This window comes from Scylla paramamosain, chromosome 20 (assembly GCF_035594125.1).
Source record: "Scylla paramamosain isolate STU-SP2022 chromosome 20, ASM3559412v1, whole genome shotgun sequence".
NCBI classification, from domain to species: domain Eukaryota; kingdom Metazoa; phylum Arthropoda; class Malacostraca; order Decapoda; family Portunidae; genus Scylla; species Scylla paramamosain.
In genome coordinates this window covers 20,188,995-20,215,268 of record NC_087170.1, presented here as the reverse complement: position 1 = coordinate 20,215,268, position 26,274 = coordinate 20,188,995, and the positions used below count along the sequence as shown (strand labels likewise).

Below are 26,274 nucleotides of genomic sequence, written 5' to 3'. Positions count from 1 at the left end.
GAGAGAGAGAGAGAGAGAGAGAGAGAGAGAGAGAGAGAGAGAGAGAGAGAGAGAGAGAGAGACCTCTTTACTGGAGATTAGCAGCCCTCGCAATAACGTTGTGGCAGATTATTTCTTTCACCGAAAATTTCCCCCCGCAAATTGAATGATTACGAGAAAGAGAAATGAAAGAAATAAACAAAAAAATATGATACCGAGTTTACTTTTCTCAAAACACGGCCGAGTTTTTTTTTTTCTTTTCTTTTTACGTAAATGTTGGATGTTTATTCCTTTCATCCATTTATTGGAGGCAAACATTTCTTGAAGCTGCTCCTGTGTTTGCTGATGCGAATTTCTCTTTCACGTAATAGTAAATGGAAGCTTAGTGTGTTTGTTCATTTCATAGATTTTTACATGGTGTGTTCGTTCATTTCATAATTTTTTTACACAATCACTCAGATGTGTAGTCCCTGCCTCATTCTGTCTCTTTACTACAACGAGAAATTTGAAAAAAAAAAAAGATATTAACAAGACTAAAATAAGCCAACCTGATCGGAAACCATTTTTATTTTTTTTTTATTTTGAATCTTTTCAGGCTCATATACGTAGAAAGACGAACAGACAGGAAGGCAAAGAGATTGAGACACTCCCCCACACACACACACTCACACTCATGCATTTGTAACGCCACTAAGACAGCCAAAGATCGTCACCCACATCTCTACAAGGAAACCACGACAAAGATGACATTGGTGTGTCAAATTCCACGCAATGTCAGCCGCTGGGTTACAAGTCACGCGAAGCAACCCGTTTACATCCATTTCTACCATCAAATATTTCGACTTTTTTTTCTTCGTTAACGTTCAACAAATGCTGGCCAAGATACGTCGCGTTGCTTAAATAAACGTTTTCACTGATCCCCGAATCTCGTTACCTTTTATTGCGCGTATAATTAAGGTGCAGTTCATGGTGTGATACAATTAAACTTCCTGGTGCACGTGTAATGCTCTTGGTGTGGCTGATGTGGACTTATTACGCCAAATAAAACAGATCCTATGATGATGGCCAGCAGTCTCGTCACTTTATCTACTTTCTCTCTCTCTCTCTCTCTCTCTCTCTCTCTCTCTCTCTCTCTCTCTCTCTCTCTCTCTCTCTCTCTCTCTCTCTCTCTCTCTCTCTCTCTCTCTCTCTCGTTCATTTCTGCTCCTTCTCGTTTCCCTTCTGCATATCCCTTAAATTTCATCCTTACCTGTCTTCGCAGTTTTCATACCTGTGTTCTACTAATTACCTCTCTCTCTCTCTCTCTCTCTCTCTCTCTCTCTCTCTCTCTCTCTCTCTCTCTCTCTCTCTCTCTCTCTCTCTCTCAACTGCACAATACGTTCCTTGTCTCCCTTACTCGCTTCATCTCGTGTCTCTCACTGCGCCTCCTACTTCCCAGTCCAGCCCACTCACTCCATTTCCTCCCTCTTGCCTTCCCTCATTGCGATCTTGCCGCTCATTCCCACCCACTCCTCTGCCTCCATCCTAACCTTCTCAGAATACCTTCGTCCTTACAAATTCTCAATACTCGCCCTTGATGAGGTTAGTTCACTGACTTCTCGGGAGGTAAGCATTGCATCTCGCCTTTTGATGCGGTTATTCATCCTTCGAATCAAATTACGATCCCAGTTGTTTTCACCAAGTGGCTTTGTGCACCAAGGGCTTCAGGGAACAACTTGAGGCTCATAAAACAGCCTTCCTCCCACACGGCAGCCGAGTGCAAACAGTGGTGCTCACGTTATGGGAAGGCAAGCTGCGGGTCAAGAATAGGTGTACCAGGAGGACTAAAAAGTGTAGTGGGTTGAAGCCGCGGTGCAGCAGCGCAGAATGGCGTCAGCGCGTTAGAATAGAGAGCAATACCGTGGTCACAAACGAAGAAAGTAAAAGGACAGAAGGAACTTAAAAAATGAGATATAAATATTATCTCTTATATTAGGCAGCACACATACGCCAAAATATAATAAAAATTTCAGTACTGCAAGTCAGGAAATCGGAAAGCAAGGTACAAATATGAAACAGCTTATAACATTTAATTTTATAGATATTTTGAACTGAAATTGAAATCTAGGCAGATGATAATGATACTCGCTATTGCACAGTTCCCTGACGCTGGTGAATTGCTGACCAGACAGACAAACATGATAACTCAAATGGCCTACTACACCAACACTCTCATCAATTATTAATCACCTTTTCCTCTTTTACCATTGCTACGTATAATCACCTTTAAACTCCTCACATGTAAGCTTACCTGAGCAAAACTTACAGAGCCACCAGCTAACTCATACTTTCAGAAACAATGAACTACTAAACTTCAGTAATCGGATTTGGCCCATGTTTTTCCTGCTTTACACAATGAAGCTGCCTTGCGTTGCGTCAGGAGAAAGGCCACGGCTCCTACACCTCCAGGCTTGTCCTCGCCCACGGCCCCAATTACTAACATGTTCAGCTGACACTTTTTTATCTGCGTCATGTTTTACTTTGCTCCCCTTTCCTCTAAACAGCTGAAATGTGGTTATTTTTATCTGTGACTTCCTGATGGCTGCAAGTAATACCGGCTGTGTCGTCAGGCTGATTCTTCCTTGCTCTGCACTCTGGTACACGAATCGACACACTCCCTCAGGTTTTTACTCTCTCTCTCTCTCTCTCTCTCTCTCTCTCTCTCTCTCTCTCTCTCTCTCTCTCTCTCTCTCTCTCTCTCTCTCGTCCATCTACTAATTTCCAGGCTTATCTTTGGTTCGATACTTTAATTACGATCCACTTCTAATCAGGATGCTAATATACTCGTATGTATCCCTTCCCTTGGTGTTAATGTTACCGTGGTGTTAATGCAAATATCTATACGAGTAAATATCTAAGAAAATTAATTACTTTAGACGAATCGCCACTTTTCCTAGACTATCACCTCCAAGGCAAGTTTCCCAAGAAAGTAATTTACGTCATGTTCGTCTGAATGATTCCAGAATAATGTACCGAAAATCAATCACCATTTATCTTCACCTGACACTTTTAAGAAACTTTTCCCAATCTTATTTTCAGCAGAATAAATAAATGACTTTCCAGGTACGCAAAGAAAAGAGTGAGAGAGAAAAAAAGAGCAAATACGAATCACCAGGAAATCCAAGGCACTGATTATAAAACTCCTATAAACTTGAAGCTCGTCCTTTCATCACAAACTCTGGGATTTGGCTCCGTCACTCAGCTACTCCGCAGTTTGAGCCTCGGCCTTCCTGAATTCTTGGAGCGGCGACGGACTCACGTGATTTGAAAGGAGCGCGCATCGGGACGCTTCACCGACAGGAAACACTGACAGCTGGAGGGGTCGATGTCTCAGAGTCTCTGAACCCAGCGGCCGAGAGTGTACGGGGCAGTGACGCAACTACCAGAGAGAGAGAGAGAGGACCAAGGACCAGACTACCTATGTCCGAAGTGTTTATTTTTAATTGGTTTCTATCTGCTATTTCCTTTCATGTAAACCTGGTTGGATATCAAAGCGAGTAGGGTGACAGCTATTGATGAGAGAGAGAGAGAGAGAGAGAGAGAGAGAGAGAGAGAGAGAGAGAGAGAGAGAGAGAGAGAGAGAGAGAGAGAGAGAGAGAGAGAGAGAGAGAGAGAGAGAGAGAGAGAGAGAGAGAGAGAGAGAGAGAGAGAGAGAGAGAGAGAGAGAGAGAGAGAGAGAGAGAATCTTACAAACAAGCCCATAGGAAATCATTCATGGAAAAACACTGAAAACAGAAACATAACTTGTGAGACAAAGAAGAGAATAAACAAGAGGATGTTGACTTACCAGTGTATGGCACGAGGAGACAAACACACACACACACACACACACACACACACACACACGCACAGTCAACACTTACATCTTTAGGGGTCCTGTAATACGCACGGCGACGTTTTAGTTTAGCCTTCTTGCCTTTGTCTGCCCGCTTGTTGTTCCTGCTGAGAAGAGAAAAGAACGAGTGAATTATTGACTGACTGACTGACTGACTGACTGACTGAGCATTAAGTAGAAGCCGACGTATATGTAATCAACGATAATGTCCATCTACAAACGGGAGGAAAGAGGAAAAAGACGAGGAATGTATCGTCTGTGCAAGGGCAATTAAAATCCCAAGGCATCAGGTTCTAAGAAAGTAAAGAAAGGTATCTGAAGGACATTCCAACCAGGTACGTGTTCTCGGAGACTCTTGGAAGCACTGTTACTTTTCTGCTTCACTCAGACTCCTCCTATTCACAACTCTCTATCACACACACAAAAATTAAATAAAAACAATACATCTATTAGCACCTACACTTCTCCACCACTGCCTTAATTCCTACCTTCCTCCTCACATTTACCATCCTCATCTTCCTATATTCACTCTATTTTCCTCCCTTCCCTTCAATTCCATCCCTTCCTTCTCTTACCCTACTTTCCTCTTCCTTCCCTCCCATATGTCCATATTGCCTGTAGTGCATTCAGATATTTAATCCTCTTCCTTTTATCCATTTCTGTCCCTGTCCTCCTCCCTTCTGTTATGTCTATCTGTCATCCCTTCGTCTCTCCCCTGTCGTTGCTGTCCAAGGCACTCACCTCTGTTTCGGAGGGTCGTGTCCCGGGCTAGTCTCAGTCTGGGGTTCGTCAGTAGGCTGGTCTTCCTCATAGTCCGAGAGCTGGTTGATGTGTGGCAGCGATATTGCAGCGGAGGCGGCGGTCTGGGAAGCCAAACCTGTAGAGAAATGGAAACGAAATTTGAAGACTGGAGGTTATTGTGATGGCTTTCATGCAGCAACTGATCTTTTGGTCCTTCGTTGTCTCTGATCTCAATACATTACACTATATGGGGATAGTATAGTGCTATATGAAATTACTATAGTACTAAAGATTATAAAATATTTCCAGCAGCAACTGATATTTTGGTCATAAATAGAGTCAGATTTTAATACATAAGCTACTACAGCATTAAACGAAATTACTACATTTCAAAAGAAGATAAAAAACATAAAAATGAAGGAAACATATTAAACGGAGAGCAAGAGTTAGATGATAGCAAGTTTATGCGACTAATCAACTACATGGCGGAGAGCAGGAGTTACTCGTTATTTGAAGACGATACGGAGAGCAGTTTAAACAGAAGCTTGTGGGGAAAAAACGAGGAAAAAAGATTAGAGAGAGTGGAAAATGATTAGAGAAGCGATAGAAAAGACTCGAAGACAGGATGGAGAGAGAGAGAGAGAGAGAGAGAGAGAGAGAGAGAGAGAGAGAGAGAGAGAGAGAGAGAGAGAGAGAGAGAGAGAGAGAGAGAGAGAGAGAGAGAGAGAGAGAGAGAGAGAGAGAGAGAGAGAGAGAGAGAGAGAGAGAGAGAGTAATAGAGGAAAGATGAATACAAACAAGTCATGATAAAACAAAGGACAGGAGAAAATATCACGGAAACAGGAGAAAAATTACAAGAATTCACGAGATAACTGGTGTAAAAAAAAAAAAAAAAAAAGAAAAGAAAATGAAAAAGAAAGAATAAGACGAGAGAAAGAACGGTGAAGGATGAGATAATATTTCTACTCCCTTTCCTCCACATCTGGGTTGACGATATGCTCGGCAAGACGCAGCACAGTTTTTGTATCCCCGTGAGCAGATCTCTTTGTGGACATCAAATGGGCTTAATAGTAGTAGTAGTAGTAGTAGTAGTAGTAGTAGTAGTAGTAGTAGTAGTAGTAGTAGTAGTAGTAGTAGTAGTAGTAGTAGTAGTAGTAGTAGTAGTAGTAGTGGTGGTGGTGATGGTAGCGGTGGTGGCTGTAGCAATAGCAGTAGCAGTAATTCTCTATCATCATTGTAACTATGAATAATATATTTTACCCGTCATTATTCCTGTCAAAATACGAGGTAACTGTGACGCTGACACAACAAACAAACATTTACACTGTCCCGGACGGCAAACAAACAAAACTGCAACACGGATCATTTCCTCTGATGCAACAAAATATTTTTAGTATCGAATGCATGTTACATTTACTACACTTCTTCCATGCAGGTCCATATTCCCCCTCGTTGTTGTTCGCATCTGTTTACCTACACTCAATATTTGTCTTTAATTTCTCTTTATCCTTCACCTCCTTTCTGATCAATTTTCTTTTTCCTCTCCTCTTCACTTTCGCTTCCATTCTTAAGTTCTGTCCTGCTCCACCACAGTTACATTTACCGGCAGTAGTTGTAGTAGTAGAAATAGTAGTAACAAGAATGACCATACACCTTTTCTTTAACGTTACTCGTATACACAAGCATATTACTATACGCATGCAATGGTAATCCTCTTATTTATGTATTCCTATGTATTCCTCCGCATCTACATGGTTTACTAATGCGCTATGAGAGGATGGGCAAAAAAATAAATAAATAGATAAATAAATAAACTTTGAAACCAATCTGCGTGTTGATATCTGGACTCATTTCAAATATGAACGATGAGAGTAAGTGGAAAACAAACACTGATAGGCATCAAACATCCTGGGGCAAAAAGGATGTAGGATTCATATTGGTTGAGAAAAGTATTGTTATTGAAGTGTGTGTGTGTCTGTAGCATTCTTTTGACTTGTTTACTCAACTCTCTCTCTCTCTCTCTCTCTCTCTCTCTCTCTCTCTCTCTCTCTCTCTCTCTCTCTCTCTCTCTCTCTCTCTCTCTCTCTCCACGCATTTCCACACTTATATGTAATCCTTATCTTATCTACACATTCACACGCACTCTCTCCTTCTCCTTTATTTCATCCTTCCTTCACTCCTCCATTGCTCCCTCCTTTACTCCCCCCAACTCCCCCCTCTCTCTCTCTCTCTCTCTCTCTCTCTCTCTCTCTCTCTCTCTCTCTCTCTCTCTCTCTCTCTCTCCCCCATTGCCTCAGTAACAGAGGGACATTAAATTTGCGTTGAAATATTAAATGTAAAAACAATGCGAATTTTTTCCTCGTCCTTCACCCGCTGACATTTAGCGCCAAAAAATCAACATGTGGTGGCTGTGAGGGGAAAATTAGTCACTTAAAAAAAAAAAAAGGCATAAAAAGAAAACGAGGCAGAAGGTTAAAACTTTGCATCCGCCGTAATTAATAAAGTCACGTTTTCCAAAAGCTTAATCTAAAACATATTCTGCTCGAGTGTTAAGGCCTGGCGTGACTTATTAATGGTGATATAAGGATAATTAATGCGAGTGTGTGTGTGTGTGTGTGTGTGTGTGTGTGTGTGTGTGTGTGTGTGTGTGTGTGTGTGTGTGTGTGTGTGTGTGTGTGTGTGTGTGTGTGTGTGTGTGTGTGTGTGTGTGTGTGTGTGTGTGTGTGTGTGTGTTGGGGAGAGAGAGAGAGAGAGAGAGAGAGAGAGAGAGAGAGAGAGAGAGAGAGAGAGAGAGAGAGAGAGAGAGAGAGAGAGAGAGAGAGAGAGAGAGAGAGAGAGAGAGAGAGAGAGAGAGAGAGAGAGAGAGAGAGAGGGGGGGGGGGCAAGCACGGACGGACGGACAGACAGACAGACAGCACAAGATAAAGACAGGCAAGGGAATGTCTCTTCTCACGAAATTCTCAGGGAAAATTCTCTTTTTTTGTAAAGCGCAACTTTGAAAATTACTTTAAGGGTCCAAAGTTTATGTAAAAAAAAAAAGTTTGCGCACATCCACTTGAGAAAACTTACAATATTAGGAACTGTTACTGAGGTGAAACTGTGTGTGTCTGCGTGTCTGTCTGTGTCTGTCTGTCTGTCTGTCTGTCTCTCTCATAGCATTATAGATGATGAGTAATTGCATTTTCTTATCTACGCTCTCTCTCTCTCTCTCTCTCTCTCTCTCTCTCTCTCTCTCTCTCTCTCTCTCTCTCTCTCTCTCTCTCTCTCTCTCACCGCTCCCTCGCCTCCCCTACACACAGGGCCAATCAATCAACACCTGTCTGGAGGGAGTCTTCATCACCTGTTCCCAAAGCTGTAAATACATTAACAGCTGCCTCACTATCGCTTTTGCTCGCAATCCTTTCATTGCCACACCATTTTTCCCGTAATCTTTTCTTTTAGGTTCTTATTTTTTACACCATAGTTTATTACATTTTTTTTTTTTTGTGGTCGAGAAAAATAAAATTAACTTCATGTTTATTTTCTCGTGTGTGTGTGTGTGTGTGTGTGTGTGTGTGTGTGTGTGTGTGTGTGTGTGTGTGTGTGTGTGTGTGTGTGTGTGTGTGTGTGTGTGTGTGTGTGTGTGTGTGTGTGTGCAAACAATTATCTTTTACCACAGCAGTAAACCAAGAAACACAAGTTAGAACAGAAGCTGAACGCCTGTTACTATATACCACAGTCCCCGCTGCTCTGCCGAGGAAGAGTAAACAAAGAGAACGAGTCTCTTGTGGGGTGGCTTAGATAAATCCTTTCTCCTTTCAAGACAAAGCTCTATGCAACACACAGTCTTGAACTTTATTGAAGCAGGCTCTCTGCATAACGGTGTTTCAAGATTACATATCGAGGTGGTAACGGGAACGGTGAGTGGCACCTTTGTCCACAAAGGAAGAAAATGCTTTAACCTCAACAGTGATTCACCTTCAGCTATGGAGCGCCTCCTATACTTCTCCTTCCACCACCGATCGCTGAACCTCTTCTTGATGATCATCTTCAGCCTCATGTCCTCCATGGAGCCTGTGGGCGTGAGGTCTGAGGCCGAGCTGTCCATTGGGGTCACGTCCGTGGGAGTTTTGTCCAAGTCCTCCTCGTCGCTCGTGTTGTCTCGAGATTTTTCATTGCTTTCCTCACATTCCTGGGAGTCTTGCTTCTGAATCCCTTCCACGTAGATGATGATTTTCCTTCTATCTAGGGAAGCACTTCGCACGGAGTTGGAATCAGGAGATTCTTTCTTTTGCTCCATCGATGTCTTATGTAGATCCTCCAAAGAAAACGCGGGGCGGTCTTCCTTCTCCCTGCTTGTCAGCCTTCTGTAGCTCCCAGCCCTCGAGGGCAAGGTGATGGCGGCATCGTGCCTCGCCTCGTGCACCGTTCCGTGACGTTCAAGGTTGAGGCTGTAACTGGAGGCGGAGGCGGACCGCTTGTGGGTGTACAGGTCCCCGTCTGAGGTCCTGCGCTGGATGAAGTTTTTTGGGGCTTCCTGACCTCCGCCTTGATCGAAAACATGATGTTTAGTCTCCTTTAAGTCAACATCTGAGCTAAAACTGCTTTTCTTGTCCTGAGTCTTCCACGGCAAAAACTTCCTCTTGATTTTCTTCATTTTGAATTTGTATTTGGTTGAGAGCACAGTAATATTCACGATGTTAAAGTGTTAAGGCAAGACGTTTTCCTCTTCCTCGCTCTTGTCCTCCGCCTTCTCCTCCTCTTCCCCCTATTATTTCTATTATCGTTTCTTCTGCTCCTCTTCCTTCTCCTTTCTGGTGTTTAAAATTACGGGAACAAAATTTACAGTCATGCACGGCCACCTTAGCACAGACAAGAAGCATCGTTCATTGAGGGACACATGGACGACCAGCAGCACGGTTCAGGTTAATCACTGGCGCTGCTTCCTTGTGTTCTTCCCGCATCATTAGTTAACACTCAGCACCACGTCCGGGGAGACATTCACACATGGCACAAGTACACGCTAAACGTACACTACGCCCTTAGATGCACAGCACGTACGTATCACACTCTCTCATCCTCCACTATCTTATCGGGTCGCTCTAATTTACGAGGAACAAGGCACACGTAATAAGAAGTCGATCGGTGGGGGTGTCCTTGTCCACACGAATGACCAGACGAGACGAGGCACTGCTGGGCGGGTGGGTCGCGGTGCCGCTGATAGGGAGGCGGGGAAGGAAATGGTGTCCCGATGGGTGTCCACAGCCCTGGCTTCGAACTACTTGCTGATCGCGACCGTCTCCCCGCACACTCAAGAAATCACTATAGAGTAAGGCAATTTTCAAGTATTAAGTATGTCACTGACCGATTAAAAGTTGTAAAGTTACACTGAATTAATAAAAAAAAAAATAGAGAAAAAAAAAGCAAAGGTTAAATGAACTCGTTTGCGTAACACACACACACACACACACACACACACACACACACACACACACACACACACACACACACTTATGTGATATCTCTTTCCTGTCACCTCAAAGCACGGACATCACACCTTTAGGCACCCCAGAGTGAAGCACAGTCGGAGGCGGCAAGAGAAGGAACGGGAAGCGGCGGGCAGTGAGCAGCCGTCCCGCAGCGAGGACAGTCCTTTGCGTCCAGTATCCGCTCACCACGGGACTTACTTGTCCAAACCCAGCATAACCATTCTGATGTGCTGCTTATATTGACAATTCCCTAATAATTCAATAGGATGCCGTCAAACTCCCTATTCCGTCGTGGGGTGAGTTGCGGATTCTAAAGGATCTCACTTTCTGGGGTAAGGAAAGAGTTTATCTAACACATGGAGCGGATGGCGGTCAAATGAAGTGAAATTCTCCCCCCTTCACCCTCTTCATCCCACGACTGTGCTGAGGGAAAGGTTCTCTCGCTCAGGAAATCAAATGTATCGCATTACGAACGCCTCCCCTGCGTTGCGTCACGGGCGTGGTGAATTAAATTTGACGATAAATGTTTAGCAATGTACGTATCTGTGGCTGCAAGGAGCTAGATTTTGATAGTATCGTTACTACTACTACTACTACTGATAATGATAATAAAAATTATAATAACAATAATAATATCACTTATACTGTAACAAACACGAGACTAACTTCGCACCTGTCCTCCCCGCCTACCTGTCTTCCTCCCAGTCTGTCTACCTGTCACTCCACCAGCAGGACGCCCTTAGATAAGAACCCACATATTGATCCTCTGCTTCCCGCACAGGTGAACGGAAATGCCAACCAAGCCTCTTAACTCCACAAGTACGCAGAGAAAGAGAGCGGGTGACAACAAGGAGCCCAGAGGTGACAAGGATTGGGAGGAGGGGAAAGAGAAAGGGTATATCAAGGATAGGGGATGGGTAACGTGGGCCTGGCTGGGGCTGTGTGGTTTTATGGCTGTGTGGGGAGAAACAGGTGGGCGAGAAGGGGGTTAGTCATGAAATACCTTAATGACATGGTAATTAGACGCAGAGATAGAGAGATGGATAAGACAAGAAGTGATAGCGAGGAAAGAAAAAGAGTTAGTACATTTCCTCCTTCAGGCAGACCGATGAGTCACAAAAGGTACAAGAGGTACGTGAAGAAATCGATGCAAGAGATACCAACACACCATACACTCATTCATTCACCGATACGAACACTGACTGACCAAAATACAAGTTGATCAGCGCACAAATTACCGGTAAGACTCATCTGAAGACACGTGATTGGAGCTTTACAGCCTTCCGACCGTGAATCTTGAGTTAACATCGCTACTCTCGACCGCTGGAATATCCTACTGTTAACAACGCAAGATAATACCATAAGGGGAGCTGCAAAAAGCCTTCAGCTACACTAGAGACAGTCCCTACAAACTTACCATCCCTATTTCCCTTATATTTCAAAGCTCCCGATAGATTCTGCAGTAACAACGTCATTACCAAGTTTAAGTCGATCAACCGCCAATATTTGAGAATCAGTTTTATATCTCTTTTTAAAAATCTAACTTCATTGATTTAACACGGATGAAAGACGCGAAAACACACATACAATATATATATACGTGCACTGCAACTTATTTCACGACACGAGAATATATGAATAAAGCATGAGCGCTGCCTTAAAGTGACGTCCACGGTCGAGGGACAAGGCGATTGCAACACTCACAGAGTGATAACTACTGGGAAAACACTCCAGGCCGCTGTCAGTCCCCTGCTCCTCACGCTGCCTCCGTAACGCATACACAGAAACGTGAATCCCTTATACTCACTCACTCATTCACACACACACACACACTCACTCACTCACTCGCTCACTCTTTCTCCACTGTACATTCTCCACTGTACATACACTATTCTGAGCTAAATGAATAATGCAAGAAAGAATATATTAAAAGTCATTACTTGAAAAGAAAGTCCTTAAGCGAGAGAGAGAGAGAGAGAGAGAGAGAGAGAGAGAGAGAGAGAGAGAGAGAGAGAGAGAGAGAGAGAGAGAGAGAGAGAGAGAGAGAGAAAGGAAATGAGAGCGATAAGTAAGACTCATAAGGAAGAGACAAGACGAACGTGTGGGAAGGAAAGCGCGGAATTAATAAGATAACACACACACACACAAAGAGAGAGAGAGAGAGAGAGAGAGAGAGAGAGAGAGAGAGAGAGAGAGAGAGAGAGAGAGAGAGAGAGAGAGAGAGAGAGAGAGAGAGAGAGAGAGAGAGAGAGAGAGAGAGAGAGAGAGAGAGAGAGAGAGAGAGAGAGAAATTGCCTTTGTCTACCTAAATTAATAAAGAAGGAAGAAGAAAGATGATTAGGTGGAAAAGAGGAAGAAAAGGAGAGGAATACGGACAAAAGAGAAAAGAACACTAAGTTGATAAGTTAGAAGGATAAACAAAAGCGGGAAATAAATAAGAAATAAATAAAATTCCTACAAATGTGTTGGTTTCTACTTTATTTTTTTATCTTCTGTTGACATCCTCATTAGTTTAACATTAATTTTCTTTTATTTCTTTCCTCCTCCTCTTTAACTTCCCATGTTAACCGTTTCTACCCACATTACTCCTCCTCTCTTTGAAATTCACAGCTAGTTTTCGTCTCATCACCACCATACCCTCTCTTCTCCTTTCTTTTTTCCTTTTCCTGTCCACCTTTTTCGTTCTCATCTCTTGCTATGCTTCATCTCACCCTCTTTACACTGCTCTTTTCTTTTTTCTTTTCCTACTTGCCTTTTTCGTTCCATTCCCTTCTTTCCCTTCCCTCCGTAAGCTGCCTGCCGCCGTCACTCTCTCCCCAGCTTATCATCACCGCAGGAAATAAAAGAATTAGGTATTTTCACCCAGAGAAAGTTGTTTGTGCGTTGTGAAGATGTGTCATTGGTTGTCTTTGTCGTGGGTTAAGGAAGTAGTGGGTGGGTCTCTCTCTCTCTCTCTCTCTCTCTCTCTCTCTCTCTCTCTCTCTCTCTCTCTCTCTCTCTCTCTCTCTCTCTCTCTCTCTCTCTCTCTCTCCGTGTCATGTAAAGTTATGTGCAAAGCTGAAGAGAATGAGGAGGAGGAGGAGGAGGAGGAGGCAAGGTTTATAGACTACTCTCAGTTTGTTAACCTTGAGAAGAAGAGGAAGAGGAAGAGGAGGAGGAGGAGGAGGAGGAGGAGGAGGAGGAGGAGGAGGAGGAGGAGGAAAAGGAAGAGGGAAAGGTGGAAAAGCGAAGAGGACGAGGATAGTGACAAGATGGACGGAGGGAGGGAAACACGAAGAGGTGGAAGAGAAGGAAGAGGAGGAGGTGGAGGAGGAGGAGTGGGTGGAAAGGTCGGAGTGTTGTAGTATTGTTTGTGAAATGTGTGCGTGGGATGCCCAATATTAAGGTGGTGGTGTTGGTGGAGCTGCTTCTTGTTGTTGTTGTTGTTGTTGTTGTTGTTGTTGTTTTTGTTGTGGTGGTGGCGGTGGCGGTGGCGGTGGTGGTGGTGGTGGCGGCGCGCGGTAGTGGTAGTGGCGGTAGTTTATACTCTCTCTCTCTCTCTCTCTCTCTCTCTCTCTCTCTCTCTCTCTCTCTCTCTCTCTCTCTCTCCTTATGCATACTGAATAAACAAGTGAATTAATTAACAAATACGACGCTGAAAGTTAACAAAATAAGAAAAAAAAAGATTGAACTCATTTGAATATAAAAAGGAGACAAACGAGAGAGAGAGAGAGAGAGAGAGAGAGAGAGAGAGAGAGAGAGAGAGAGAGAGAGAGAGAGAGAGAGAGAGAGAGAGAGAGAGAGAGAGACATTGGATTGACCGTCCACAATAACACTCCTCCTCCTCCTCCTCCTCCTCCTCCTCCTCCTCCTCCTCCTCTACCTCCCCTTCCACTCCCCGTTATAACAGTGCCCTTGTCGCTTCCTGTGGGCGGGGAGGGATGGATATATGGGCCAGTAGGTGGGCGGGAAGAGGGAAGAGGGCGGGAAGGGACGGAAGGGTGGATGGGTGGCGGGAGGGAGAGGAACAAGAGGAGGAAGAGGAGGAGGTGGCGGATTTCGTCAAGGTGTGCTGAGTTTGTTTCAAGAGTACGAATATTACCGAGAGAGAGAGAGAGAGAGAGAGAGAGAGAGAGAGAGAGAGAGAGAGAGAGAGAGAGAGAGAGAGAGAGAGAGAGAGAGAGAGAGAGAGAGAGAGAGAGAGAGAGAGAGAATGATAGTAAAAATGATAAAAAGAGCAATGGTTGGAATAAAGACGCAAAAGAAAGATGTGGACAATAATAGAGAGAACGCAGGGAAGGAAGGAGAAGAAGGGAAGGGGAGGCAAGGGAGGGAAGAAGAGGTGATAGGAAGGGGATAACACATGACCTACTGTTACTCTCACCAACACTCTGCCTCCCTTCCCCACCTTCCCTTCACCCCCTACCAATCATTCCTTCTTTCCCTCCCCACCAGTGGAAACAATGGCCCACTTATCAAAATTCTCTTCACGTACGTCCAGCTTTGCGACACACACACACACACACACACACACACACACACACACACACACACACACACACACACATAAACTCCATGCATAAAAATACGTACATTTCTCAATTTTACGCACACGTCATCACTATCAGGCAGGGCGGTGAGTGTGTATACTCCAGGCAGTGAAGTTTACAAAATGCTCCTGCTACTTTCATACTGTTTACAAAATGCTCCTGCTATTTTCATACTGTATTCCTGCCTATGTTATTCTTACTGGCTACTCTTGGGTGTTGCTCTTACGCACACTGGAGGCTGAAATAAGGGCAACATTCATACACACACACACACACACGAGTTGTATGCAATTTCTATGTACACATCTTTTTTTCCTTTTTTTTTAAGCCTCCTTTCGTAATTAACTTTCTGGGAGTTGTGTATTGATATGGTTTTCCTCTCTCTCTCTCTCTCTCTCTCTCTCTCTCTCTCTCTCTCTCTCTCTCTCTCTCTGTGCCCTTGGCGAGATTTCTTGACATGTAAAACCACACACACACACACACACACACACACACACACACACATACATACACACACACACACACACACAATTGCGAGAGGTGTTTCAAAAGTACTGAATGAATTGTATGAATTTCACTATTTTTCCCTTACTTGTGATGGATATGAAGACGAGGTGTGACGGCTGGTGCAAAAAAAAAAAAGGAAAGAAAAAAAAGGAAAATAGTCGACGAAAAAGTACTCCCGTTCTACACAGAGAAAAAAAAAATAAGATACTCAAAATTCAAATCACTGGAATAAAAAAAACTCGCCCAACATACACTGAATAACAGTTTCCTTTTCCATTTATATTACTTTTTTTATAGAATCTTTTGTCAAGCACTTTTTTCCCAGCATTTCCTCAGTTACTAAAATCTTGCCTGGTATGGTTCGGCTCCTGCGATACCCGTGAAGTGTTGCACTGAGCTGGTGTTACACAGGCGTTTGAGAGTGTTGCGGGATATATAGAACATTATGCTAATACAAAAAAGCAATGTTGCAGGGATTGACGCAGCACTGTTACCTGTTTGAGGCGCTCCAGGACTAGTGTTACAATGACGAATGTTGCAGTGTTGTGTCTTTCATTCCTGTGGCGGTGGCTCGGCGTTACAAGCAACAAGCAGGTCTGGAGTCACGGTGATGAGGTACAATATACAAAGCAGGGCCTGGAAGCTCTATGTTGCGGCACCAGTGTTTCCAGGACCCCCGCAGCCACGCCACCGCTGGCCCTTCGGGAGGCTTCCAGTATTTCACCTTTATGTATACCTTGCTTTTTTTTTCTTTTCGATCTCTTTTAGATTTTTTATAGTCTTTTTTTCAATTCGTTTCTTTTTCTCGTTATTATTTCGCTCGCTAAAGCCTGTATGATGGTATTGGCTTAGGGTTGGTGTCCCCACTGAACCTACGAGGGCTGACCGGCTGGGGTGCCTTCCCTGTGGAGTGTGGCGTCTTGTCTTGTCCTGCCTCCAGACAAAGGTGCCGAGTCTGGATCACTGCGGCGCTGACCCCTTGTTGCTACTATTTCTGCTTCGCTTTGCCTTTTGAATTAGGTCTTTATACTTTCGTCTCTTTTCATTAATCTCGTTCTAAGTTTTCTTACGGATGGAAGATTCGACAATACGCATTTTTTTTATTTATTTATTTTTTTTTTAGGACTACACGTTATTCCTTTTTCCTTACGATTTTCTTTAAAGGGAACTTAAAACATTACGGAACTTAAAACTTGATTTGACACCCCAAAAAAATCCTAAAGACTTCATGGAACACTTTTCTCTAATCAAAGTCGCTCATGTACTCGCAGAGTAAAGATCCCAAGAAGACTCCTCAGACCTCCATTACTTGTCACCAACACTCGACATAATCACAGACGCTTCCACCTTCAAAATCCTTGCCTACGTAACATTGAATAGCACTACGTGGTGAGGGCACAACACAGCGACGCGGCACGACGGAAAGCTCCAGAAAACACCTATTCAAGTAAATACTGCAATTACTAAATTATTTCTCAGGTAAACACAGTGAGTACAGAGAGACGCGAGCAGGTGGGTCAATACAGATGTAATATAGTTTTACTTCATATGAAAAGGAAACCTGTTACGTATACAAACCAAACATAGATACATAAAATGTCAATGTTGTTTCCTTAATAGGAGTAAAACGTTCTAAAAAAAATGGGAAAGGTCAATTTAATCTCCTCGGTTATTTAATCTTCCATAGGGAATCTGAAATAGTTGTAGAGGGACGAAAAAAAAAAAAAAAAAGATGGAAGCTGACGGTCCCTGAGATTACACCGAGAAATTCAAATGTTCTCTGTACCTGAGTAGCTTGATTCAGGCCTGGATGTACACAAGTTACTATTAACGCTACGCACTGCAACCAATAGTACACAGGGACACAAAACAGCACACACTGCACATACGATCCTGGCGTCACAACACACCACACGTACCACAGACATGTTTCAAAGGCCAGGTACATAACAACACCCATGTTTCGTATACCCCATCAAAATACAGTACACGTAACAGCGGAACGGTTCACATAACACAAAGCACACTAGACACCCTTGACGCACACACATATAAACACAGACACAGCGAGAAACGACCCACCAACACAAGCCACATACGAGTACAGTCATCACGCGCCAAAAACACACAACTGGCGGAGGAAGGGAGAGTGTATGTACGTCACACTACCTGCAGACACCCGACACCCTGTAGGCTACACCTCGACACACCCTTCCTCCTCCCCCACACCTCCCCGCAGCAACACCCTCTGGCAGTGCTGCTAGTTGAACTCCCTGTAATACCTCGCCAGCTAGGAGATATAAAAGCAATCTTATTACTTAATAGCTCGATTAGTGTTAAATACAAGACTTTTAGCTTCCATGAGAGAGAGAGAGAGAGAGAGAGAGAGAGAGAGAGAGAGAGAGAGAGAGAGAGAGAGAGAGAGAGAGAGAGAGAGAGAGAGAGAGAGAGAGAGAGAGAGAGAGAGAGAGAGAGAGAGAGAGAGAGAGAGAGAATTTATTTTGGCATGTTGTGAAGGTCCCTCGCTGGTATGGTAACAGTGCAGCTCTCAAACACAACATATAGCATACATACAATACAAGGTGTGTTTCGCTCCCCCTCACTGTGACACCCACCCTCCCTCTCCCCACCACTACATCCCAACCCATACACCCACCCTCACCCTTCCCCCTATCCCCGCACCCCCAGCCACCCCTCCGGATCCTCCCACCCACACACACACACACGTATATGTAATGGTCAGTATTTTTTATAGTGAACATTGATATATTGTGTAATTTACCACCACCACCACCACCACAGATGAATGAAGAATGTGTGTCTCTCTCTCTCTCTCTCTCTCTCTCTCTCTCTCTCTCTCTCTCTCTCTCTCTCTCTCAGTCATGTAAAGTGAAGTGACATGGCCAAGCCTGAGTTTATTCTTGAGGTCAAAGGTCGGAGGTCAAAAAAACATTTTAAAGCGTCCGCGGATTGAGGTTAGCATGGAATCATATCCACCTCTCCCTCTCCCTCTCCCTCTCTCTCAAAAGGCCACGCCCTAAAGTGAAGACGATGACGGAGATGAAAACATGATCAGAATAGAGAGTGATTATAATGAAGATGACGGTGGTGGTAGTGGTGGTGGTGGTGGTGATTGATGATGATAAATGATGATGATGATGACGATGATGATGATTTATTAAGATTTGAAGAGTGGAGAGAGAGAGAGAGAGAGAGAGAGAGAGAGAGAGAGAGAGAGAGAGAGAGAGAGAGAGAGAGAGAGAGAGAGAGAGAGAGAGAGAGAGAGAGAGAGAGGAAGGGCGTGGCCAGGTGGGTCAACGCAGGTGTCATTACGGGAGTGGACCGTATAGGAAGTGACTAGATCAGGTTAACTCGTCCTCTCCAACTGCCAGCGTCCATCTCGTCACCCTCCACCTCGGTCCCCTTCACTTCCCACTCCACCTCACCTTCCACCTCTATTTTCCTCCATCTTTAACTTCCCTCCTTCCACCTCGGCCCTCTTCACATCTCTCTCCATTTCACCTCCCGCCTCCACGTCTCCTGTACATCTTTCCCCTGCAGTCTTCCACCTTTCTCCACCCCTTATTTCATCTCTCTCTTGATCTATCTCTCCCAGTTCCCGTCGTATCTGTCTTTTTCCTCTACGACGTCTTTGTCTCTTCTCCCTCTATCTCATCCCTCTCGAATATTTTTTCTCCCTATCACTTTTTTTTCCCCATTCTTCCTTTCACTATATTTTCCTCCATCTTGTTCTCCACCATGACGTCTTATCTCCTTCCTGCTTCGCCCACTCCCCTCCTAAACATCCTCCTCTAACTCTCTTACTTCCCTTCATTCACCAAGCTTCCTCCACTACTTTCCTTCATTCACCAAGCCGCCTCAACTACAGTCTCTTCTACCTCTTCCACTTCTGTCCCCTTCACTTCCATGTCCGCTGTGTATTCCTCCACTTCTCGTCCCTCTCCTCCACGTCTTCCATTTCGTCTCGTCTCGTTTAGTCTCGCCATGTCCCATCCACCTCGCTCCTCCTGCCGCCATCCCCTCAGACTCTCCAACATTTTCTGGCTTATCTTCTTGGTAAAGGTGAAGTGAATACAAGATCTTTAACTGGAAACACTTTCATATCCTCTTCACCTGAGTTATATTTGGGACAGGATACTCCAAGTACGGACGTAAAACTACAAGCCTACACACACGCACGCGCACACACACAAACACACACACACACACGTACACCTTTTAAGAGTTAATCTTTAAGAAAAAAAATGTGAAAGTAGAATATCTAGGAAAAAAGGGAAAGAAGAAAGAACTGTAGGAGAAAAGAAGAGTAGAGGGACATACATTAATACACATGATAAATCTAAGTCTTTAATAGTGATTACCGGTACAATGATCTTTACTAATGAGAGATGAGGAAAAGGAGAAGGTGAGAAGGGAGCCGAGAGGAATGGGTGAGGGCAGGTAGGCAGACAAAGGAGATAGGGAAAGGGGAACACAGAGCACATCAAAGGCCACGGGCGTGCGTTCCTGTCTGTAATAACCGGAGTCTGCTGTCTCTTCATCCCTTGTCCATTCCACTTACTTTCTTTTGATCCTTTGCATCGCCTTCGCTCCTCCCTGCTTAACATCTCTTCCTTGCCCTCACTGTTGCTTCTAGTTACCTCTTGTCATTTCATTCTATTAAGACTCTCTCTCTCTCTCTCTCTCTCTCTCTCTCTCTCTCTCTCTCTCTCTCTCTCTCTCTCTCTCTCTGGCAGGATAAGCTAACAACACCATCAGATCATCTTCAGCTTGTCTCTCTCTCTGTTTATTTTCCATTTGCTTTCCCTGGAGTGAGTAACAGAGGAGAGGATTGAGAAGAGGGACGGAAATGGCAGTATAGATGAAAGGAGGAAGGAAGAGTGGGTAAAGAAGGGGAGGAAGAATAAAAAAAGGAAAAGGAGAAGGAAACAAAAATGCAAGAGGAAGACGAGGAGGCCAGTGAAGATGAGGAAACGAGAGAAGGAGATGGAATTACACGAAAAAACGAAGGTCATTAAATAGAAGAAGGGAGATGAAGAGAAGTAAAGAGGAGAGATTAAAGAAGACAGCGGGGAGGGAATAAAATTATGAAGGAGAACTATGAAAAAAAATGAATATGAGTGAAAGACGAGGAGAAAAGCGAAAGAGAAAAAGAAATTAATACAAAGAGATAAAAGAATAAAAGAGAGAGAGAGCAGGAAGAGATGCTAATTATAAAGAATGACACAAAAGAGAGAGAAAGAGAGAAAAAAGGAAGATTTAATCTATATAAGAAGAAATAGAGCAATGTAAACGAGAGAAAGCGAGAAGAAAAGTTAAAACAAATATAGAGAATGAAAAAAAAAAAACAAGGAAATGGAAGCTCTGATCTACGGAGTGAAAACAGAAACGGGAGCGAGGTGAAGGTGAAGACGAAGATGGAGTCGAGGGTGAAAAAAGTTATGGTAAAGAACAATGTGAAAGAAAATGGTCGGGAGAGCAGAGATAATGGTGGCTAATGAAGTTTTCGAATGGATCCTTTTCGATCTGGTGATTTTTTGTCCTTAATTCTGGGAAACTGAGAGGTGAAGAGGGAATTGGAGGAGGAGGAGGAGGAGAGAATAAAAAATACAGGTTGCAGCAAAAAATAATGTTATTGTAATGAGAGAGAGAGAGAGAGAGAGAGAGAGAGAGAGAGAGAGAGAGAGAGAGAGAGAGAGAGAGAGAGAGAGAGAGAGAGAGAGAGAGAGAGAGAGAGAGAGAGAGAGAGAGAGAGAGAGAGAGGAAACTTCACCTCTTCCATCATCACTATCTTCCTTTTTTTTCTCTCCAGTGTGCCTCCCCGAGGAAAGAGCAACAGTGATTGGTTCCCTTCTGTCATGCGTCATCCAATAACAGTGAAGAACCATTTCTCCGTCCAATCACACATCAAACACACAAGTCTTGCAAATCAATATTAAGATAGAATTTCATACCTTGATTGACATATATTTTTTTCATTTATTTATTTACTTATTTATTTTATTTTATTTTTTGTATTCCATAAAGTAAAAAAAAAAATGTTTTGTTTCCATATGGTAATGATTTTGGAAGCTTGATTTATTAGTGAAACTCTGACATATATTATTATTTTGGTTATAGACTGTATTCTAATATTCATTTTCAGTATTTTCAATGTTTTATTTTCGCAGTAGTAGTAGTAGTAGTAGTAGTAGTAGTAGTAGTAGTAGTAGTAGTAGTAGTAGTAGTAGTAGTAGTAGTAGTAGATGTATTGCAATAACTTAGAAAATTAATGTTACTGTGGTTATGATCATTCTCTCTCCATATATATCACACACACACACACACACACACACACACACACACACACACACACACACACACACACACACAAACACACAAACACACACACACACACACACAGTCACTGCCTTTCTTACTGCCCCAGCACAAACACATTTTCATTCGAGAAGTATACGACGACAAAACGACGGAAAAAAAGGTCAATCAGCGAGTCGCTCGGAGTGCAAACTCATCCAGCTGACCAATCACAGGGCACGAACACACATGCCTCGCCTCGCATCGACCAATTAACGCAAAGAGTGCGCACACGGCCCTCCTTTACGCACCAATCGACGAGGTTCAGTCATCCGTACCAATTTTAGGGCTAATTGGGACACAAGGTCTGTTTCTGATGCCCCGAGAAGCCATCCAATCAGGGAGTAGTTTGTGCCGCGGAAGCCGTCAGCGCAGCCAATCACAGGCCGCTCATTTCAGTAATTAGCGTCATTTAGGGAGTTGATACATATTTAAAGACAAATGTTAATAACATACTGAGATATGAGAGAGAGAGAGAGAGAGAGAGAGAGAGAGAGAGAGAGAGAGAGAGAGAGAGAGAGAGAGAGAGAGAGAGAGAGAGAGAGAGAGAGAGAGAGAGAGAGAGAGAGAGAGAGAGAGAGAGAGAGAGAGAGAGAGAGGAAAACTATGGAGAAAGGATGGGAGGGAGAAGGCACAGGAAAGAAATGAGTGAAGAATGTGGGAAGAGTAATGAGATAACAGGAAATCGAGGAAAAGAATGACAATTGGAATGAGGATTTCGAAGGAGGGAGAGCAAATGATGAGGGAAAGAGTGAGAGGGAAAAGTTGGTTAGTGAAATGCCTGCAGAGGTGGAGTCAGGGGATAAAGGATGAGGGGATGAGTTAATAGAGGAGAAGAAAGTTAATGAGACGAGAATTGAAGATATTGAAGGAAAAAAGAGAGATGGATTTATGAGAAGAGAAGAGAGGTTAGCTAGGAGGTGAGCTGGGGAAGAGAAACTAAGGAGACAAGAAAGAGAAGGGAGGAGGGGAAGAAATAGACGGAGGGAAGATAAAGGAGTCTCCGCAGTAAATCCCCGGTGAGGTAGAGGGGATACGAGACGAGAATAACGAGGTAAGGAGAAAGAAGGAAAGGGAAGGGAAAAGAGGGAGGAAAAGAAATTGAAAGTGAAGAGGAGACAGACAAGATGACTGGGAGTGGCAGCAGAGGAGTGAGGCAAGAGGATGGGAAGGGAAAGGGAAATGAAAGAAGGAAAGAATAGGGAAAACAGAAAGGTAAATAAATAAAGCTGGGCAAGATGGAGATAGAAAGCAGAGTGGTGGTGATGATAGAAGACAGAAGAGTAAACAGAAAATGGAGTAAAAGCGAGGAAGGGAGGAAGAAAGGAAGGAGCAGGAGATAAAAATAAGGGTCTTCAAAACAAGACGTCATATTTCTGCATCCACAGGAAATTAATGAAGGAACAACACGTGGGAGAAAGACGCGGCATAAAAAGTTAAGAAAAGTGTAAGAAAATGCAGAAACACAACACACAAGACGTCCAGAAACCACAAGAAAGCTGCAACAAAAGCCAGCAACATTCCTGCCCTTGTGAAAAAGAAAAAAAAATTACGGAACAAAAACTAATCAAAGAATGGAAGAGCGAAGATAAACAAAAAAGTTTTCAAATGTATGAAATGAGAAACTATTATCACAAGCAAAGTGAAAAGAACGATCAAAAGTGAAAAAAAATAAAGGGAAGGAAACGTATTATGTACGAAAAACATTAACAAAACCATAATTTTACAAAAAATACTTGCACAGTGTTGTGTGTCTGTGTCTATGTGTGTGTGTGTGCGTGTGTGTGTGTGATATTACAGAAACGAGAACACCATCTAATATTGCAATCTTTGATATAATTTATATCTAAGGGTCACGAGAGCAGAACAATGGCAACTGCATAACAGATAAGCCCTTCTGAGCAGGGGAGGGAGGGAGGGTTGGTCTCCACGCCACAGAAAACGCGGCGGCACCTATGTGGAAGAAAACGATTGTGGTTCATGGGTAACTCACCAAGTCCATTCTCCAGCTGTTCAGTGAAGGGACCGTCGCATACGTTCTCCAGCGAGTCACACTGCCGCAGGGAGTTACTGCTGCGCCGCGAGGCCGGGCCGGGGCTGCCACCCTGCTGGAGGGGAAGAAGAAGAGTTAGTTAGGCGGCAGATTGTGAAAAAGCGTATATGTTGCCTAACACATAATAACTATTGTTGCTGCTACTGTTACTGCTATTACTACTACCACCATCACTACTACTATTACTACTACTACTATTACTACCCTGAGAATCCAGGAAAATTGTGCAAGAGAGAGAGAGAGAGAGAGAGAGAGAGAGAGAGAGAGAGAGAGAGAGAGAGAGAGAGAGAGAGAGAGAGAGAGAGAGAGAGAGAGAGAGAGAGAGAGAGAGAGAGAGAGAGAGAGAGAGAGAGAGAGAGAGAGAGCAGCCCATTAGTGTTGTTGGGGAAGAAAAAAGGTGTGGGAGGACGGAAGTGAACCATTACAGAGGCAAAGGTCGCCAAGTATTTTTTCTCCTGCATGTGATTAGAAAAGAAAGAAAAAAAAAAAGAAAAAAAAAACTGAGACGCCATAATAGGAGGCACACAATTAGGAATACAAAAATCACCGTAGCGCATTTATATCTTAAAGGCTGACGAACAAAAATAGGCAGTGAATAAAAATAGCCAAGATAAAAGACTGATAATTGAGGCGAATGATAAGGAAATGAGAGATAAAGACAGTTAGCAGTAGAAGTAAAGAAGTGGAGGTAGTGACACAATATTTAATGTGGCAATGTGTGAGTTTGTGTGTGCGTAGGGAAAGGAGAGGTGAATACAGAGAAAGGAGAGGTGTAAACAATAAGAGGTCAGTATCAGGTCAGGTCAAATCAGGTCGGGAGATAACAGGTACATAAGAAGATAGGAAATAAGGGAAGCTGCATGAAGTGACCAGGCTTACACGTGGCAGTCCCTATACGAAATATACCGATCTATTTCCACCTACCATACCCAAAAGTTAAATGAGTCTGAAAGCTTCATATTTTAAACGACTTTTCGCAAATAAATCTTAGTTAATGTTATACGAAGGCAATTATAGGTGAAAATAAAATTAAATGAGAGATATTAGTTTCCCCTCTAACGATAAAAAAAAAAAAAATTTAAAAAAGCTGGATTAAGTCAAGTACAGGTAAATGTATCCAAAAATTTTATTCTTTAAAGATCATTGGCTATGTGAACCTTCGCTCATGTTATGTTGGGTGGGAAAAAAAAAATCATAAAAGTAATGTTTCCCTCGCCAGGACAGCCAAGAGGTACTCCACGCTCCCCACGCCCGCCAGCTCCGCCCAGACAGTAGTGGCGGCGCTGCCCGGTGCCTCGCCCTGGTTATTATACCGCACCGCCTCTATTAAGGTCGAAGATTAACATAATCACCAGCCTAACGCCTCCTTGCTGCTTATTTTTACTGTACCTATGGGCGCCCCACCTCATGGCTTCCCTGAGGCACGCGCTCACCTACACGAAGGATGAACTGGCAGGGCGCGTATTGTGAAACATTCCAGGTTACCATAAGGAAGGTCTTCAAATACCAGATAGTCGGGTTGTCAAGGGCCTTTTTCCTATTACTGGCAGATTCTTTGTTAGAACGTCACTAGGTTCATGAAACACTACTGAAAAACACAATAACATCCAGCGGACCAGGAGGAGGAGGAGGAGGAGGAGGAGGAGGAGGACAGATGACATAAAGGAAGACGAAAAAAGGTCAGGAGGGGAACGATAAAGGAGTAGAGAGGCGATAACAAGGCAAGGAAATTCTCTCTTATCAGTGGAGGTTACTCAGTTATTAGCCACCTGGGAGAGAGAGAGAGAGAGAGAGAGAGAGAGAGAGAGAGAGAGAGAGAGAGAGAGAGAGAGAGAGAGAGAGAGAGAGAGAGAGAGAGAGAGAGAAATTGACACTATGCTGAACAACAAATTCGAGGCGTTTTGAAAAATGATAATGATAAACACAAATAAAATAAAAAAAAATGGAAAGTCGCAGGAGGAAGAGGAGGAAGAGGAGCGGGAAAAAAATGAAAAAAAAACAAAAAAAAATAGACTAAAACTTCATTCATGCAACGAAATTCACCCAGAAAATCAGACGGAGAGCAGTAACAGTCTGGTGTCACTTCGTTAGAGATAAAAGGGAATCGTGAGGCTGATAACTTCCTGATAACTAGACGACACTTCAGCACTAATAATGTTATGTAACAGACCACACCTGCGCCTCCTCTCCCCCCTTTCTCCCTCTCCTCGCCCTTCACACTCTTCCCCTCCTTCCCCTCTCCCTATTATCATTATTGCCACCTTTTCCTTGTTTAGTTGCTCATTACTTGATGTTCTCTTTATGAACCGTGCATCCGTTGCTTCCTTATTCTTTTCCTTTACTTTTTTCGCTCCTCCATCTCCCCTTTCTCTTTCGTCTCATCTTTCTCTCTTCTCTTCTTTATTTCTTTTTCCTTTTCTCCTTAATCCTCCTCCTCCTCCTACTACTACTACTATTACTACTGCATCTTCCGTCTCACCTTCCTCCACCTTCCTAAAATTACATGACATGAGGCGGCCGACACATTAAAGATGAGGAACAGATTAACTGCAGTGGGAATCATGTGTGTGTGTGTGTGTTTGTTTGCTTGTGTGTGTGTGTGTGTGTGTGTGTGTGTGTGTGTGTGTGTGTGTGAAGGGATCACTATTCAGCTTGATCACCACGACACAGCATATAAAGAAAGGCTTCCACTGTGACCTGCTTTCCTCCTCCCGCGACACTCCCGCTAATGGAAAAGAGAGCAGC

General features: G+C 43.6%; 1 protein-coding gene across 6 annotated transcripts in view; it reads right to left on the bottom strand.

Moving 5' to 3' along the window:
- The window catches only part of LOC135110584 (pleckstrin homology domain-containing family G member 5-like), a 222,862-nt gene that overhangs the window by 154,701 nt on the left and 41,887 nt on the right, over positions 1-26,274 (bottom strand). For 2 of the 6 annotated variants that reach the window (XM_064023052.1, XM_064023046.1), the window contains 3 exons: positions 23,470-23,584; positions 4,595-4,730; positions 3,882-3,960 (listed from right to left, as the gene is read on the bottom strand). In XM_064023052.1, the coding sequence (XP_063879122.1) occupies positions 3,882-3,960; positions 4,595-4,730; positions 23,470-23,584 (330 nt within the window). Of the gene's footprint in view, positions 1-3,881; positions 3,961-4,594; positions 4,731-8,551; positions 9,794-23,469; positions 23,585-26,274 lie in introns of those variants that run through there. The other 4 variants (XM_064023053.1, XM_064023047.1, XM_064023048.1 and 1 more) reach the window with 3 other exon arrangements.